The 19,802-nt window shown below is 41.4% G+C and overlaps 1 protein-coding gene across 1 annotated transcript; it reads left to right on the top strand.

The window, feature by feature from the left end:
• Positions 1-4,219: 4,219 nt before the first annotated feature.
• Positions 4,220-19,564, top strand: LOC126355854 (trypsin delta-like). Its single transcript, XM_050006339.1, has 2 exons — positions 4,220-4,593; positions 18,804-19,564. Exons 1-2 carry the CDS (start codon positions 4,222-4,224, stop codon positions 19,191-19,193), a joined length of 762 nt encoding a protein of 253 aa, XP_049862296.1. The 5' UTR covers positions 4,220-4,221; the 3' UTR covers positions 19,194-19,564.
• Positions 19,565-19,802: the final 238 nt, after the last annotated feature.

Raw genomic sequence — 19,802 nt, 5'->3', positions numbered from 1 at the left:
CCGTTTTCAAGAAGGGACGTCAAACAGACGTGCATAACTATAGACCTATGTCTCTAACGTCGATCAGGTGTAGAATTTGGGAACACGTATTATGTTCGAGTATAATGACTTTTCTGGAGACTAGAAATCTACTCTGTAGGAATCGGCATGGGTTTCGAATAAGACGGTCGTGTGAAACCCAGCTCGAGCTATTCGTCCACGAGACTCAGAGGGCCATAGACACGGGTTCACAGGTAGATGCCGTGTTTCTTGACTTCCGCAAGGCGTTCGATACAGTTCCCCACAGTTTTTTAATGAACAAAGTAAGGGCATATGGACTATAAGACCAATTGTGTGATTGGATTGAAGAGTTCCTAGGTAACACAACGCAGCATGTCATTCTCAATCGAGAGAAGTCTTCCGAAGTGAGAGTGATTCCAGGTGTGTCGCAGGGGAGTGTCGTAGGACCATTGCTATTAACAATATACATAAATGACCTTGTGGATGACATCGGAAGTCCACTGAGGCTCTTTGCGGATGATGCTGTGGTATATCGAGAGGTTTTAACAATGGAAAATTGTGCTGAAACGCAGGAGGATCTGCAGCGAATTGACGGATGGTGTAGGGAATGGCAATTGAATCACAATGTAGACAAGCGTAATGTGCTGCCAATACATACACTCCTGGAAATTGAAATAAGAACACCGTGAATTCATTGTCCCAGGAAGGAGAAACTTTATTGACACATTCCTGGGGTCAGATACATCACATGATCACACTGACAGAACCACAGGCACATAGACACAGGCAACAGAGCATGTACAATGTCGGCACTAGTACAGTGTATATCCACCTTTCGCAGCAATGCAGGCTGCTATTCTCCCATGGAGACGACCGTAGAGATGCTGGATGTAGTCCTGTGGAACGGCTTGCCATGCCATTTGCACCTGGCGCCTCAGTTGGACCAGCGTTCGTGCTGGACGTGCAGACCGCGTGAGACGACGCTTCATCCAGTCCCAAACATGCTCAATGGGGGACAGATCCGGAGATCTTGGTGGCCAGGGTAGTTGACTTACACCTTCTAGAGCACGTTGAGTGGCACGGGAAACATGCGGACGTGCATAGTCCTGTTGGAACACCACGTTCCCTTGCCGGTCTAGGAATGGTAGAACGATGGGTTCGATGACGGTTTGGATGTACCGTGCACTATTCAGTGTCCCCTCGACGATCACCAGAGGTGTACGGCCAGTGTAGGAGATCGCTCCCCACACCATGATGCCGGGTGTTGGCCCTATGTGCCTCGGTCGTATGCAGTCCTGATTGTGGCTCTCACCTGCACGGCGCCAAACACGCATACGACCATCATTGGCACCAAGGCAGAAGTGACTCTCATCGCTGAAGACGACACGTCTCCATTCGTCCCTCCATTCACGCCTGTCGCGACACCACTGGAGGCGGGCTGCACGATGTTGGGGCGTGAGCGGAAGACGGCCTAACGGTGTGCGGGACCGTAGCCCAGCTTAATGGAGACGGTTGCGAATGGTCCTCGCCTATACCCCACGAGCAACAATGTCCCTAATTTTTCTGGGAAGTGGCGGTGCGGTCCCCTACGTCACTGCGTAGGATCCTACGGTCTTGGCGTGCATCCGTGCGTCGCTGCGGTCCGGTCCCAGGTCGACGGGCACGTGTACCTTCCGCCGACCACTTGCGACAACATCGATGTACTGTGGAGACCTCACTCCCCACGTGTTCAGCAATTCGGCGGTACGTCTACCCGGCCTCCCGCATGCCCACTATACGCCCTCGCTCAAAGTCCGTCAACTGCACATACGGTTCACGTCCACGCTATCACGGCATGCTACCATTGTTAAAGACTGCGATGGAGTTCCATATGCCACGGCAAACTGGCCGACACTGACGGCGGCGGTGCACAAATGCTGCGCAGCTAGTGCCATTCGACGGCCAACACCGCAGTTCCTGATGTGTCCGCTGTGCCGTGCGTGTGATCGTTGCTTGTACAGCCCTCTCGCAGTGTCCGGAGCAAGTAATGTGGGTCTGACACACAGGTGTCAATGTGTTCTTTTTCCATTTCCAGGAGTGTAGAATGAAGGATCCCTTATCATTCAGCTACAATATAGCAGTTCTGCAACTGGAAGCAGTTAATTTCGTAAATTATCTGGGAGTATGCATTTGGAGTGATTTAAAATGGAATGATCATATAAAGTTGATCGTCGGTAAAGCACATGCCAGACTGAGATTCATTGGAAGAATCCTAAGGAAATGCAGTCCGAAAACAAAGGAAGTAGGTTACGGTACGCTTGTTCGCCCAATGCTTGAATACTGCTCAGCAGTGTGGGATCCATTCGAGATAGGTTTGATACAAGAGATAGAGAAGTTCCAACGGAGAGCAGCGCGCTTCGTTACAGGATCATTTAGTAATCGCGAAAGCGTTGCGGAGATGATAGATAAACTCCAGTGGAAGACTCTGCAGGAGAGACGCTCGGTGGCTCGGTACGGGCTTGTGTTAAAGTTTCGAGAACATACCTTTATCAAAGAGTCAAGCAGTATATTGCTCCCTACAACGTATATCTCGCGAAGAGACCATGATAATAAAATCAGAGAGATTAGAGGTCACACAGAATCATACCGACAATCCTCCTTTACACGAACAACACGAGGCTGGAACAGAAGGGAGAATAGATAGAGGTAGTCAGGGTACCCTCCACCACACACCATCAGGTGGCTTGCGGACTATGGATGTAGATGTAGATGTAGACACAAAGAACTGTTTTACGGATTCTTTCTAAAATTTCTTTGTAGTAATTTTGGTTAACTATTTGTCCAAGAGGCACCCACTCTTTATGAAGAATTCAATTAGAATCAAAGAAGCACACAAGCATGCATTTCACATTTGACTTTGACATGCGAGTTTTTTTTTTTTTAGTCTGTGTTGTCCCTCTGAGCACAATTGTCTCTGGATCGTATCACCAGTAATAAGACGGCTCAACAATTATTGATTGATTTCCGTTTGCTCTTACAGATAGGCTGCCACATTTGTCCATGTTTCCCGCTGTTGTGGTGTGAGATTATTGGGGACTATTTTTGCTCAAATCTTTTTCATTCCAAGATCTTCAATTATTATTAGACGAATCGTGTCTCGATTGATGTTCACTTCTCCTGCAATCATTTTCACGGATAATCTTCGATGAGATCGTACCAGTTCACGCACACTGGCCAAGTTGACATCCATCCATGAGGTTCTTCATCTTCAACATTCGTTCTGCCTTCACTAAACATTTTATGACAATGAAAGACTTGAGCTCCTGATATAACCTACTCTCCAAAAAAAGTCATCTGAAGCTTACCGCAAGTTGTCTTTGCGTTTTCACCCAATTTAACGCAAAAAGCAATGGCATACTGTTGCGCAATATTATGCGTTCCATTTCCGTGACGAGAAACACGAACACGTGTTAACTTATTACAGCACAACTCACGACTGAGCAGTTGCATCGATGTGCTGCTTGGTTTAGTAGCAGCTTCTAGAGGAAGTTCGAAGGTATTGCGCCTACACAAGCCTGCAGGGTTGCCACATCTTGCAAAGAAAATCAGTCTGATTACTTTATTGTCGCACATCGTATTACGGGGTTGTAATGGTTAGCTCATTGGCCTAGTAAGCACAAGAGCTTGGTTCAAGTGACTGTCGTGCCACAAATTTCTTTGTACTTCTTCAGCTTCTACCAACATCGAAGATAAAGTTGAGACATATGTGTAACGGAAAACGTAATTCCTTCAAATTTCATTAGAGATTACTTTTGTCGCCGTTGGAAGAAAGACGTCAGTGTCAGTAAATGTTCGAATAGCTGCTGGAAACAAAAACAACCTATGAAGGTAAAGACGACTTCTGTTATCAGTGTTGAGCGTTATGCTCTATAGCACTGTTCTACCTCTCCCACTATTAAAGTCAAAGACACTGCCGTTTTAGATTCTCAAATCTTATTACACTGGGGACTTTAGTAGTCGTATCAGCTTTAGAATGAAATTCCATTTTATGTTACTTGCATCGACTGATACGACCGTATAAGGTGGCATTACACTACTACCATCAATCCACCTGTCGTAAGGCTTGGCACAGAACACTTTCCATCGATAGTTAGTTCTAAAGGCAAATAAAATTACGCATCAAATGCAGGACGGTATATATGCGCAGTGACCAGTAGCAGGTTGGGTGACCATAGTTTCAGTATGCTTCGCGCAGAGCAGCTTGTATGGCTATCCACCTTCCTGCATCTTACGGTGTGCTTCAGACCACAGCGTATCATGGGAGGAGAGGAAACAACTATCGACGATTTTCCATTTATGGTGGGCTACGAGAGGTGGTGTTGGATGGAGTGTGGAGCGACCATCGTCAGAGATGACTATGCCATGACTGCTGCCCAATGCGTGCGTGGAAATGAGAAAGGTGGTGAAATAACGCTGCGTGTTGGCACATCTTACCGTGAGAGTGGAGGATATGTGGTTACCGCGACGGACCTGGTCACACATCCTGGAAGGCGGGCTCACGACATCGCTCTTATACGCTCGGAAAGAGTGTTCCCGATGGGTAAAAAAGTGAAGGTATTTATGGATTGTTTCATTATATTTCTTGCGTCATCAGTCTGTGGGAGGTGCCATAGGGCCAATCACGACATTCATGCCTGAGCAGATTTTTCTACTGCAGACAAGCGTTTATCCTAATCCTTAGAATAATCGTTGTGTACATTACGATCCCCCACTTGCAACAGTCTGCTATTCGATTCTATAGAGCGATGCGCCTCTGACACATTTTCAGAGGTATCGTCCTTAAATTATGGCCTATGCTTGATACTTAGTCTTCTTTGATAGACAAGGTATTTTCATCTGGAGGCAACTCTTTCTTTCACCCTTGGATTCCGAGGTGGGAGGTCTCTCATTTAGTTTGCTAACTGATCCAGAAATTAGTTTTTAAATTTATCGCTAATCTCATTTCTGCTACTCCTCATTCTTTTGGCCTTTCTTAGGTCTCGCCAATGTCTACTTCCATATCTATATTGCACAAGGCACATATGGGTACTTCATGTACCACTATGTTCACCCATTTCTTACCCCCCCTTCCTCTAGCCCCCTTTCCCCCCCACCGCACTCATCGCAATTCCATTTCAATTTACGAAGCCGTTCGGGCTGAGGCGCCTTGTCACGTTACGTGCAGCTCCCCCCACTGGAGGTTCTAGTCCTTCCTCGTGCATGGGTGTACGTGTTGTCCTTAGCGTAAGTTAGTTAAAGTTAGATTAACTAGTGCTTAAGCTTAGGGACCGATGACCTCCGCAGTTTGGTCCCATAAGACCTTACTTAAAATTTCCAAAGAAGTAAGACTACTGATCTGTTGCCAGTAGTGAATTCCGTCGGTAGTTTGTCTCCTGGTTATGTCCAATACGTTTGATGTATGTTTCGTATAAGTTGAACTGACAGTCATCTACAAATTTTCGATGCTTTGTAGATTTTCCTCAACATCATTACAGTACTGGCGTCGCTAACTTCTTATGCAAGTATTTATCGAAATAATCAGCAACCAGCTGCATAAAGGATATTTTATTTCCTTCAACGATTACAGACACTGTCGTTATTCATAGCGCTATAACTGTAGCTTACTGGCGAGTGTCAACAATAAGATGCATTCAGCATATTCCTATTGTCATGTGTTTCGTAGTGCCAGCACAAAACCACATCAAAAAAGCAGTATGCTGCATGTATCTTATGTTGACACCTGCAAATGATGCGATAGTTATAACATTCAGAAAAAGGCACTAAGTGCCGGAAACCAGTTAATAAAATAAAATTTCTCTTATGTAACTGGTTTCTGAAAATTTCGATAAATACAACTAAAGTTGGTGAATATGGATAAGTACTTGTTATATACTGTGAAGCGCCAAAGAATCTGGTATGAGCATGCGTCCACAAATACGTATATATATGTAAACAGGAAGAATACGGCGCAGGGACCAGAAACGCCTATGTAACACAACAAGTGTCTGGTGCAGTTCCTGGATCGGTTACTGCTCTTTCAATGGCAGGTTATCGGGATTTAAATGAGTTTGAATGTGGTGTTATAGTAGGCACACGAGCGATGGGACACAGCACCTCAGAGGTAGTGATGAAGCCGGCATTTCCCCGTACCACTGTTTCACGAGAGTGCCGTGAATATCAGAAATCTGACATACATCAAATCTCCGACATCGCTGCGGGCAGAAAAAGATCCTGCAAGAGTGGGACCAACTACAGCTGAAGAGATGACTACATGACACAAGGCTTTACGTCTCGCCTGGGCAGGTCGACTTTGGACTGCTGATCACTGGAAACATGTTGCCAGGTCTCGTTTCAAATTGTATCGAACGGATGGTCGGGCACGGGTATGGAGACAACCTCATGAATCTTTGGACCGTGCATCTCAGGAGGGGACTGTTCAAGCTGTGGAGGCTCTGCAGTGGTGTGGGGCACGTGCAGTTGGAATTGTATAGGACCCCTGATACGTCTGGATATGACTCTGACAGGCGACACGTACGTAAGCATCCTGTCTGATCACCAGCATCCATTCATGTCCATTATGCATTCCAACAGGACAATGTCACACTCCAGACGTCCAGAACTGCTACAGGTTGTCTCCAGGGACAATGTTCTGAGATTAACTTCCCAGACATGAAAAATAATGTCGTATCTGGGATGGTCTGCTAAGTGATGTGTTGAAGAGATCTCCACCCTGCCGTACTCTTAAGGATTTATGGACAGCCCTGCTGCATTCATGGTGTCAGTTCCCTCCAGCAAAACTTCAGACATTAATCGAGTCCCAGCCACAGCATGTTGCGGCACTTCTCCTTGCTCGCTGGTTCATACACGATATTAGGCACGTGTATCAGTTTCTTTGGTTCTTCAATGTATAACAGCATAGTCCGTAAATAACCACAGGGCCTCGATCGTTATCCACAATATTATTAGTCTCTACTGTATGTAGACAATTATTGGTTTGATTTTGCTATGAAAAATCTGGAAGTAATTCATAGATGCATTTACAAATTTTACTTGCTGCTCTACTGAACATTTGGATCGAAACAGGATTTATATTTTTGTAATTTACAGGTAAAACCCTTGAAACGTTTTTGCTCGATTTATTTCAAATTTTTACACTATTCTAATAAACGTTCCGAAAAACAGACGCTTCATATTTTTTTACGAATGTATCGTACATAATTAAATATATTGTCTATAATAGGGGTACATTGTTTTCAAAAATCATAAAGTTTTTGAAAATTTACATGGACTTTCTGCGCTATACTCCAATAATCGTTCGGACGGAAACAGGCCATATATTTAAAATTATGTGCCATATAAATCTTTTTCTTCTTGTTGTTCAAGGAGGCTTATAGCCTGTTTTCTTATCATAGAAGTCACCTTTTCCTCGTTTTTCCTGTATGTGTCTTTCCTACATGTTAGTAGCCTAATACATGTCTTACTGTCTTTCTCTTCCCATTATTTCAATGTGCTTCTCCATTTTGGTATCTTGTTTGCTATTATTTTATTCAAGCAAAACGTATATAATTGTTTCCTTAGGTTAGAATTCTTTACATGTTCTTTCAAAGTACATCCATTTACCTTTCTTAAAAATTTAATTTAGGGTGACTGATTCCTTTTTTGGTCTTTTTAAGTTATCATCCAGGTATCACATCTATGTTTGATTACAGACGTTGCCATTACGTTCTTGAGTTTTATCTTATTATTGGTTTTGTTGACTAACGATCTATGTATAGATTCAGTTTACTCACATAGTGGGGATTCCATTATCATATTCATAACCAACATCACCTCTTCATAGTGGAGAGTGAGATAGCTGTTCAATTGGTTTTCCCTTCAGGGTTATTTAAAACATATTATTTTCCTTTAAAAGCCATAACTTCGGTATTATTTTATAATATTTTCAAGTTATAGAGTTTATATAAATTTGGTGAGATGCCTTGAATAATGAGGCTAATGGCAGCGGCACTGAATCAGTAGTGTGTGGTAGGAAGTGAGATCTTGGGTCAGATGGGGGCCTGCTAGGGTAGTCCAATCAGTTGTGGCGTAACTATGTCCGAATGGCATAGTGGGCAATGTATTTGCCTAGTGAGCTGGAGACCCGCATTCAGATCACAGTCTAGCACAAATTTTCAACTTCCTCCGGTAATATAAATCAAGCCCACTTGTAGCTAATATCTTTAATTCCTTTGTGTCTTGATTTATTGAACTTTTTATTTAGATACACACTTTTTATCACTGAAATGTTTTTGATGACCTCGTCTTTTCATTGAATTCCACAGCAGATACCTATCACTCCAGCTAAGGCTGTTTCATAACCTACAAATGTAATATTTCCAGATCATGTTATCTGCTCTTTTCTGTTATCTTCCGCACTATGGCAGCACTGTCATTGTATCATCGTCGTTTTCTAAAACCTTTTTGTTTCTCCAGTAAAAGAGTGTCCACTATTCGTTGCTGTCTTTTATCAATTATTCATGCATATAATTTATAGCCAGCGTTCCACAGACTTACTCTCACAGTTTTCACAAGGATGTTTAATTACTTTTTATAGTGTGATATTACTTCCACCACTCTCCAACAGCCAGGTACAGTCTTAAACTTCCAACATTCATATAATAAATGCAGCAGCCTCAGTCCTAACATTAAACAACCATAATTGATGAATTACGGATTAACATTAATGGGTCCTGCAGCTTTGCTATTCTTCATTTGCTGCAATGCTTCCTGCATCTCCTCAAATGTAAAATTACCTCCTTGGTATATTACATCATCTTCTTCCTGTTCCTTGTCTGTCTTCGTTAGTTTGATTTTCTCATAGTTTTCTATCCTTAATCCCTGATAATGTTTTATCCAAGATTCCTTGTCTGTTACCTGTAATCATGCAGAATCTTCCTCTGGTTTATTAAACTACTTCAGGAGTTATAAGTCATCTCTTGCCTACTATACAGATCATTGATAGTATTTAATATCATTCAATCTCAGGATTCATGCTGAGCAGCTCTCACTACTTCTTTTACGATAATTATGTTTTCTTTATACTGCGCCTCCGTCTCTTCTGTATTGTGCTGTAGATTTGTAATGCACCCTTTTTCTTTCCCTTAATTGCATTCAATACATTTTCAGATCACATTTTGACCCAATTTCTCATCCTACATTTCGTTTTCTTCTTTATTGCTTCCATCGCTGCTTGGATCCTATATGCTTTTATGTTTTCTCATTCTGTATTTACACTATTTTCTACAGATTTATTTTGTAAATAATGCGATAGTCGCTGTTGAAATAGACCTCTTGTACTGTTCCGTTGCAGAAAGTAGACTTTGAAAATATCATCTTCGAGCTAACTTTTCGTAACAGTTTCTTTCGTCTGTCTAGTAGTCAGGTTTACTTGGCTACCATCAGGAAATGTTCTGAATCGATATCCCTGCCTCTGTATAACCTTACATCTTGTACTAGTCTTTCGAACTTTCTGTTTTGATCTATGGTCTCCTGCACTTCATATGAATTTATGAATATCGTTTTTCCTAAAGAAACTGCTGGTAATTTTTATTTCGTGGTATGTTACAAATGGAAGTAATTCACGACCATTTTTATTAACGACCTGCTCTCCATAAGTTCCTACTGTTGTCGGTACAAGCAAATTCTCTACATATGCATTAAGTTTCACAATTATAATCACATAATCTTTCTTGTTTCGGTCTAATTATTTTGATGGAACTCACAGAATAGTTCGGTTTCTGCTCTTCCTCCTTCTTCAGGGGTATATACATCTACTATTGCGAAAGAGCCTCTCTCTGTTCTCCCCCTCACTGGCAACATTATTCTTTTTATGAAGGTATATCCATGAATATTGTTGTCAATTAAGATTGCTACTGCGCATTTAGCTGTAGATGTTGCACTCACTCCACTGTCAGCCATTACACAACCATCCATATCCTTTGTCCATTTTAGTTTTTCTTTTCTCAGTTATTACTGCCATATCGATCTTTCTGGTCTTTAGTTCACTGTTTACTTAGTTGTTGTTCTTTTTGTCCCAGTCGTCGCACACTGCATGTTCCTATTTTTATTCTGTTCCAGATTTCCTATTCTTTGTCCTTGTCATGCATTGGCTGTTTTCTTAGAGACCCATCCGACTTGACGAAAGTGTATTCGAGTTTCCTCTCTAGTAGGATACCAGAATGCTGTTCGGTAGTCGGCTGCTAGGGCTATCACCTTGAGATCTCCCGAAGGCGTTTTTCCCCCAAGCCTTAAGCCCCAGTTGTAAGGGCTCCATGAACTAGCCTTTCGCCTTTTTTCGTCTGCTGCACTAGTAATGAGACAGTGCATTGGTCCGCAGCTGCACGATTTCACGTTCGTAGATGTTCCAGTATAGATTTACAGGTTGAATCACCTCATACTTTCACAGCAAATATTGCGGAAATGTCAAGTGCAACAGAGGTTCGGTTTACACAGAGTTGATTGGTAGACAGGGGTTCTTATTATTAACCAACCAACATGTTAATAGTAGTTAGAAAGTGTATTTTTTGTGCAAAGATACACTTTTTAAATGTAACAATTACTATTGACATTAACAAACTGAAGATAGGGTACATCAGAATGATGCTGGATATTTTGAAATGTTCTTGCACCTACACTTTTTGTTCCATTCAACCTGCGTAGAGACAAGATACGATTTTATTACGTTGGCTTACAGTGCGCTTGTGTATTCTTAGAGTGCATTGCGACTTGCTAGTCCATCTGCGACAGTCCAAGTGGTTGGTCACGATTGGAAGAGCTGGTTCCAAAAGCAGCAAAAGCCGACATGCTTATGGTACATGGAGAGTGTTGGAAGAATGCTGTTCTTTCTTGTACAGTGTATGATATAAGGTACCCCAATAGACGTCAACCATCTCGTGAGTTATTAATCAGCCTCTTCAATCAGTTATCTCAAAGCGGAAGTGTAACACCTAGACAACGTAACAAAAGGAAGCAGGCGACGAGAGAAGAGGAGGAAATTAATATTCTTGCTGCTGTCACAGTTGATCCTCGCGTTATCTCCAGCGGAATCGCGTAGCAAGCCAAGTGCCCTAGGCATTCTCCATCGACATGGGCTCTGTTCTGGCGTAACCACAAACGCCGGAACGAAGAGCCGGGACGCAAGGACAGAGGAGACTGTGGGGAAACGGCGGCCAATGGTGTGCGGAATCGGATCGCGACACTCCAGTCCCGCCCCCTGCAACAAGTGCATATAAACGCAGCTTCTGATAGCCTCGGCCGTTCATATCGTCCCAAGTCTGCACCGTGATTAGTGCTACGCCGTCAGGTTGTAGTGATCAGTATCAAGTGGTTCCTTGAACACTGTGTACAGCAAGAACTGAACAGTTTTCATGTCGCCTCTCGCTATCGACATTTGCTACAGTCAAGTTAAATATTGTCAATTTGCTTTCTGGAAATAAGAGTGCTAATGTTATTTGATGGAATTGTTGCATAACATTCCGAGAACGCTGCATCCCGTAGGCACCCTAAAGGCAATAGTGGGCCAGACCACACAGGTTCCATCCCTATCACGTGTCTCTCCATCCAGAGCTGCATGGAAACGATTATAAGAATTTGGTTAACTCTTGTACATGGGCAATAAAACAGGATACAGCAAAAGTCTCATGAATCGTGTTTAGTAATGTAGGCACTTTTACTAATTATGGCCAGATAGATCGTCAACACATGCATCATTGGTCTGTTACAGTTCCCATTGGCTTTGTCATGTGAAATGACAGCGCCAGTGGGGTGTACACGGGTGGTGTGGTAAAGTGAAATATTGGCTCCTAGTTCTAACCAAAGAAGGGAAAGCAGAGAGGTGGAAGGAGTACATAGAGGGTCTATACAAGGGCGATATACTTGAGGACAATATTATGGAAATGGAAGAGGATGTAGATGAAGATCAAATGGGAGATACGATACTGCGTGAAGAGTTTGACAGAGCACTGAAAGACCTGAGTCGAAACAAAGCCCCTGGAGTAGACAACATTCCATTGGAACTACTGACGGCCTTGGGAGAGCCAGTCCTGACAAAACTCTACCATCTGGTGAGCAAGATGTATGAGACAGGCGAAATACCCTGAGACTTCAAGAAGAATATAATAATTCCAATCCCAAAGAAAGCAGGTGTTGACAGATGTGAAAATTACTGAACTATCAGTTTAATAAGTCACAGCTGCAAAATACTAACGCGAGTTCTTTACAGACGAATGGAAATACTAGTAGAAGCCGACCTCGGGGAAGATCAGTTTGGATTCCGTAGAAATGTTGGAACACGTGAGGCAATACTGACCCTACGACTTATCTTAGAAGCTACAATAAGGAAGGGCAAACCTACGTTTCTAACATTTGTCGACTTAGAGAAAGCTTTTGACAATGTTGACTGGAATACTCTCTTTCAAATTCTGAAGGTAGCAGGGGTAAAATACACGGAGTGAAAGGCTATTTACAATTTGTACAGAAACCAGATGGCACTTATAAGACTCGAGGACATGAAAGGGAAGCAGTGGTTGGGAAGGGAGTGAGACAGGGCTGTAGTCTATCCCCGATGTTATTCAATCTGTATATTGAGAAAGCAGTGAAGGAAACAAAAGAAAAATTCGGAGTAGGTATTAAAGCCCATGGAGAAGAAATAAAAACTTTGAGGTTCGCCGATGACGTTGTAATTCTGTCAGAGACAGCAAAGGACTTGGAAGAGCAGTTGAACGGAATGGATAGGGTCTCGAAAGGAGGGTATAAGAGGAACATCAACAAAAGCAAAACGAGGATAATGGAATGTAGTCGAATTAAGTCGGGTGATGCTGAGGGAATTAGATTAGGAAATGAGACACTTAAAGTAGTAAAGGAGCTTTGCTATTTGGGGAGCAAAAAACTGATGGTCGAAGTAGAGAGGATATAATATGTAGACGGGCAATGTCAAGGAAAGCGTTTCTGAAGAAGAGAAGTTTGTTAACATCGAGTATAGATTTAAGTGTCAGGAAGTCATTTCTGAAAGTATTTGTATGGAGTGTAGCCATATATGGAAGTGAATCATGGACGATAAATAGTTTGGACAAGAAGAGAATAGAAGCTTTCGAAATGTGGTGCTACAGAAGAATACTCAAGATTAGATGGGTAGATCACATAACTAATGAGGAGTTACTGAATAGAACTGGGGAGAAGAGGAGTTTGTAACACAACTTGACTAGAAGAAGGGATCGGTTGATAGGATATGTTCTGAAGCATCAAGGGATCACCAATTTAGTGTTGGAGGGCAGTGTGGAGAGTAAAAACTGTAGAGGGAGACCAAGAGATGAATACACTAAGCAGATTCAGAAGGATGTAGGCAGCACAAGACACTGGGAGATAAAGCAGCTTGCACAGGATAGAGTAGCATGGAGAGCTGCATCAAACCAGTTTCAGGACTAAAGACCACAACAACAACATTGTTTCATATTTAATACTTTCAAGAAAACAGATCATAATCAAAACAAATTTTCACTATTATTTCATTACCTTTCACACAAGTATGTTGATGGAAGTACTGTAGAAGTTTGGCAACTTTGTAATCGAGATATGGGGTCTCTACCTGAGGAAAACGTTGTAAAGGTCCTGGACAGTATTCATATAGGTATTAACGTAAGACTTTTTTTTGAAGCAGGGAATTACATTGTAGATCAGTCAGTTACATCTGTAAATGCAGAGGGGCACTTTCGTGAGAAACAGATACGGTCTCGAAAAATCCTTGAAAACAGATGAACGATTCGTGGGGTCTTCAAAACTTTTTGAAAAATATACTAGTAATTCTTACAGTGCAACAATCGATTGTTCAGACCTCATGATATATTTTTCGCCTGTTATCTTAGGCAACTTGGCTGTATTTGAATTTTTGCGGTCTACTAAACTTTTTTTTAAACGTGTCCCCATCAAATGAGAAATAGATCGCTTCTCATCTTGCAGAGTCTTATTAGGGGAAATGTGCAGTAACGTCAGCCTTAAGTGGGAGGTCTGCAATCCACATCTGATGCTCTAATTACTGTCCCTGCAGACATTTACCTTCAAAACAGCGGGTTTAAAATCGAAAAGTCGTATCAGTTAAGCCCCTTAACTTAATCAACGTTGTCTGAAGTAATATTCTAAAGTTCTATACTATTTGTTTAGTTCAATCGAAAACTACTGCAGCTGCCAGTGGAATATAGAGTGCGAACTCAGGAATTTTGCGATTCGTATTACCAATTTCTTCCTGTGCTCCATGTCTGCAAATGTATCACTAAGTTTATTTTCAGAAACGGTACGATGTCTTCCATCTGCAGACTGTAGCAAGTTTTTACTCTTTCACTATCGACAAAATTTTTAGTTTCTTTTCCATTATATTGTAGTGCCAATGCTAGCAAACTTCTAGTAATCGTTGATTATGCGACTGCATAATAGAAACGTGAGTATGGAGTTAGAAGTGTGTGCTCAGATCACGTCGCCACATTTTGTAAAAGTGCATGCGGGGTGAACTCGTGAGCGAAAATTTTGGGAACAACTGTGTGGAAACAATGCACTAAGAAGCAGTTGATCGCTACACCAACCAGAAGCGCGAAACAGGACGGAAAATATAACATGCTGTCAAAATAAAACAAGGAAAAAGAGGACAGAAACCGGTATATAATAATGCAGATCATTTATCGATGAAACTTTATGAAATAAAAATTTGACCCACAGATGACGACCCATAGGTGTCGACACATGTCTTGGTAAATATAAAAAATAAACTAATTGTGTTCGCATAATGCTGATTTTCGAGACAACCCAATTTTTAAATCGTAAACGTGGAAGACCGTCAAGAGGAGCTTCAATTCTGAAAGAAATGAGGTGATATTTGTGACAGACATGCACCTTTTCGGCCCAAACATCCGTTTTGGAATATGTCATTGACCAAATGAGTAGGGTATTTCTGTAACTTTTTTGTAATTTATTGTTAATCGAATTTGATTCCTTTCCTGGTTGCCATTTGTAACTATTTTGTAATAATCTATCCAATAGTTTCATTTTTATGAGGAATACAAATTTATATTAGTCAAAACTGCGATAAATGATTCAACAACCATTCATTCTGCAACTGCTTTTCTGTATCTTCCAATTCTACCAAGAAATGGTGCACATGATTAAGGAATTGAGTTAGGTGTGGATTCGTAACTGCCTGTAGTTTTTAAACGTTAGCTGCAGTTCTCTTGCACAGAATCTAGACATCGATATTAACTTGGTCTGGAACAAAGAGCCATAACACATTTCTTTCAGAGTGGTATGGTGGACAGTGACCAGCCTCTGGTGATGTAAGGTATCGAGGAGAATGAGTAGGGTACATTACATGAGTTTCCAACTATTAACTTCTTGCATGACCAGAGGTTGAGGTGTAATCAAAATGTCCTCAAGACAGTCGGTAACGTCATCGTTAACGATAAGTAATTGTGCTATTATTTTTCTTCTTCGTTATCAGTGAATAACAACTCCCAACAGTCCTATATATATTGCACATGTAAAATATTAAAATAAAGAATGTAAAATAAAACATATCTGGTATATTTATGATTTCGAAAAATTGTCGTTTTCAAAGTAGATGAATCCTAGCTTAAGAGATGGAAGGAAAAGACAGCTAAGAACTCTTCCAAACAAGAAATAACTTAATAAATTGAAAATGAACCATATCAAAAATAAGGTCACTGTCAAGGTTAACGATAGTGCCAATTAGCTGTACAGAAACTTAACGAAAAGGGCATTTGTGTTAGAATTAATAGGAGTGTTCTGCATTATTTGCTACATACAATTTATCTGCCTAGCTATTTATAAATCAAGATATTCGTCAACGTGAAGGAGGTCTCATAGAATCGTTATCACCGTATACTGAATAGCTAGGAAACTTATAAATGTGAAGGAAGTTTTGGATGTAGAACAGGTTAGCTAACGACGTCTTGGAAAAACAAAATGACTGTAAGTCTATCTAAATGTGTACATAGTCGTAAAGTATTTGTTGTGCTTCTCGCGAAATCTTGGAAATATTTCATAGAGTGGATATCCCAGCACAACTCGTTTATGATGGAAAGGTCGTGTATTGATAGGAAGACCTACGTACATAAGATGAGGATTTTATGGCCTCCCATTTGAAAGTAAGAGTAACTTCCATGTTTGTGGGTGGTTGGTTATCTTACATGAATTTCCCTTATCAAAACATTCGCGTGTATGGCACTTAGATGAGATCCCCCTTCAGTGTCAAGAAGCATAAGAGGCAATGTTGTGTATTGGGCTGCTATTCCAATCTTTTTCCGCTTTACGCCGCATGTAGACACTCAACGTTTGTCTCAGATTTTTCACCAATCTCGCCAGAATCGAAACGTGAACATTCTGTCACTTATTTTTGTAATATCTATGAATAGCAGTTGGTGAAACCAACCTCTACTTTCATTTATTTCAGATGCTTATCTATTTTATGCAGCTCACCACCAACCATCGTAATTTAACTAATAAAATCTGTCTCTATATTCGTGGACCAAACGTCTATCGCAGCTCACGTCTGCCATTCCTCTCTTTCTCTTTCACTCCCTCACTAGGTACCAATGCTCGGATGCTCATTGCCCAGTAAAAGATCCCTATGGCTCACACCCAGTTTTCGGATTGGTGGTAAACTACAGGGTGCCGCACGAAATGTGTTACCATTTTGTTTTTGAATATAAACTTTATTGTCAATACAATCTGTAAGGAACATATACTACAATGAAGAGCCGTCCATGGAGATTTGTTCTAAGTCAGCACATGCTCAATATGTCCACCATTTTGTTTCCTAACTTCCCTCAAACTGACACTGAAGTTGGTGATTACCCTACGGCACATGTCGTCCCTAATTTCACTGAAAACTTGAAGAATTAGTCTTCTGAGCGTGGACGTTTCGGGATTTTCTTTTCCTTTAGGAACCCCCAAAGAAAAAAGCCACATTGATTGAGGTCTGGACTATTGGGGGGCTAATTTTGTCCGTCATTGAAACGACCAGGAAACCTGAGTGAAATGATACGCATGTCGAAATGCTCGTGTAAAAACTCCAACACAGTGTTTGCAGTATGTGACCTTGCTCCATCTTGCATGAACCACTGCGCGTTGAAGGACAAGGCAGTTACAAGGAGCTGTGGAATGAATCTATTGCGAAGCATGCTCAAATAACGCTCGCTGTTCACAGTTTCTTCAAAGAAAAAGGGTCCAATAAGTCAGTGACTGGAAATTGCTGCCCATGCCGTAATCCTTGTAGCATACTGTTGTTGTTCATAAAGCACTTGTGGGTTTTCAGTGGCCCAAAAGCGTACAATTAGTTTGTTAACCACACCGTCTAAATGAAAATGCGCCTCGTCTGAGTACCAAACGTTGTTGAGAGTTTGTTCCCTATCCTCCGCCCACTGAGCAAACAGTGGTGTCTACTGGTTGTGTTCTTCAGTGAGCTTCTGTGCACAGGTCATATTGTATGGGTACATATGGAGGTAACTTTTAATAATGCGTTGAACAGAGTGTCTGGATTTTCCTAGTTGCACTGCTGCCTTTCTACACGATTTCCCGGGACTTCTCTGTAGAGCAACTCGCACCGCTTCAATATTCTCCGGCGAACAAACAGGTCTAGGCCGAGGTCGCTTCCCTTCCAATACTGTTCCTTCCTGTACCAATTTATCGTACAACCTGTGGATGGTTTTCTTGCAAGGGACCCATCGTGTGTTAAACTGCTGTCGAAAACGCCTCTGAGTCACAACAAGGCTTTTCGTTTCATGAAAAAATAAAACAATTTCCGAGCGTAGCTGTGTCGTCAGTCTTCCATTGTAAGACATTGCTCCATGCTAGTCTCCCAGCGGCAGCATCGTGAATTATACGTCATTTCCTAACTCATTTGTTTTTCAAAGCTCTGCTGGTACTGCTGTAGAGATCCTAGCGGGATATCTAATGTGCGTCGTAAATTGTGAAAGAAACAATTGGTGCGCCACCCATTACCTAGCCTTATAGCAGGCTGGATGCCAAACAACACATACTGCTGCGTTTGGATGGCCGTAGTTTCCGTAATAGCTTTACAGTTATTGACGGTATTTAAAATCAGTCCTATGAGAGGTAAAATGGCCTAAGTAGGAATTACAAATCACTATCTTTTGCAATTATGTTATCTTAGATATGAAATGCAAACAAAACTTGTAAATCCGTTTCATTGCAATGACTGACGGTGTGTGACGTCAGTAAACAATAATAAGTATTGGAATGTAAACATTTGTTGTCTTGTATTTTCACAGGAGGGTGTAAATATCGTGGATAAACAATATTTCTCACTGATACAAGGAATTAAAAGTGTAAATAAAATTTTTGCTTTCTATGTATATGCATTAAGTGAGTTGCACTGGAGCTTCTTTATGTGTAGTGGTGTGGTGAAACACTAAAACAGAATTAGCTATTTTATCAACATGTTCATGCATCTGCTAGTTGGTGCTGTTACCGTGAGTATCCATCGTTTTATGAAATAGAAAATGTACACGTTGCTGGTAGGTGGTGTTAATTGGTAACTAAGTGACAACTCTGTTTCGAATCTTTAAGTCTCGTATACTTGTCTAATTTCAGATTATACTGCTTGCAAACCATCGGTTGCATCAGCAGCAGTAAAACTCGTCTTGTTTTTACGTGGAACTTATTGCGGTTTTGACAATTTGTTAGATGTTCCGAAGACTAATTACTATCGCTTCTGATGCCAACAGGTGGTGACGCTGGGTAAAACATATTTAGTTGCCTACGTCCCGGGGACGATTGTCGGATGGGGCAAGCAATCTGGCTACGACGACAGCCCACAGCAAATGAGGAAGACGACCATGCAAATGGTGGCCATATCGGAGTGCAAATATGCGGCCGACTTCGACATTGAGGCTAACCCAGATATATTCTACTGTGCGCGCCCTGCAGAAGAAGGGAATGACGCATGCGCAGGTGACAGCGGGGGACCGTTTCTAGTCGACGGAATACAGCACGGCATCGTGTCGCGTGGACAGTGCACTGGCACATTAGACGACCGACTTGTGTTCACTACTATATACCACTATCTAGACTGGATTGACACTATTGCAGGTAACCTCACAGTAGATGGATGTTAATCATTCTTATCAAACTTTGCTCAGGAGCGATATTTCTTCTCAAACGCTCCTTACTCTGGAGAAGTTGCATACAAAAAACAAAGAGGTTAATAAAGTATGTGCTGTTTGAAATATGTTTTTCCACATTTTTACAATGGTAGTATATGACGTTTCTTTCTGTGAAGGTGGAATAGAAATTAGATACAATTTGGGATCAATATACTACTTCTGCAAATACTCTTCAATTTTCACATCGGAGTGTGTCTTGACTACAAACTAAAATTATGTTTAACAAATGCGCTTCAGTTTCCTTATCGGTTTGAAGTGTACCTAGAATATAGTATCGAATGTTCCATACATTAACACATCAAAATCTAAAATTGTCATCAATGTAGCAGCAGTTAGTAAAACATTTATAAAGCATTTGTTTACAGAATGATAAGTTTTAATAACTTACTTGGTTCCACGACATCTGCAAACCCATATAAAAGCCAACTAATGCGACAATCCAGAAATACAATCATCTCCGTGAAATCAGTAACATTTTAAAAGCAACATCATGAATTACTGTGTTAGTTTTTCAAATAATGTCACATACTGTTTTGTCATATTGACCTCTTGACACGTTAA

Source organism: Schistocerca gregaria, chromosome 3 (genome assembly GCF_023897955.1).
Source record: "Schistocerca gregaria isolate iqSchGreg1 chromosome 3, iqSchGreg1.2, whole genome shotgun sequence".
NCBI lineage: Eukaryota > Metazoa > Arthropoda > Insecta > Orthoptera > Acrididae > Schistocerca > Schistocerca gregaria.
This window is presented reverse-complemented; position numbering and strand designations above follow the sequence as displayed.

What these genes read in the sequence shown, in the direction of transcription:
- LOC126355854 (XM_050006339.1), top strand. Translation starts at nt 4,222, where the DNA reads ATGCTTCGCGCAGAGCAGCTTGTATGGCTATCCACCTTCCTGCATCTT. An exon ending in CGATGGGTAAAAAAGTGAAG is followed by an intron (nt 4,594 to 18,803) that starts GTATTTATGGAT and finishes TGATGCCAACAG; the next exon opens with GTGGTGACGCTGGGTAAAAC.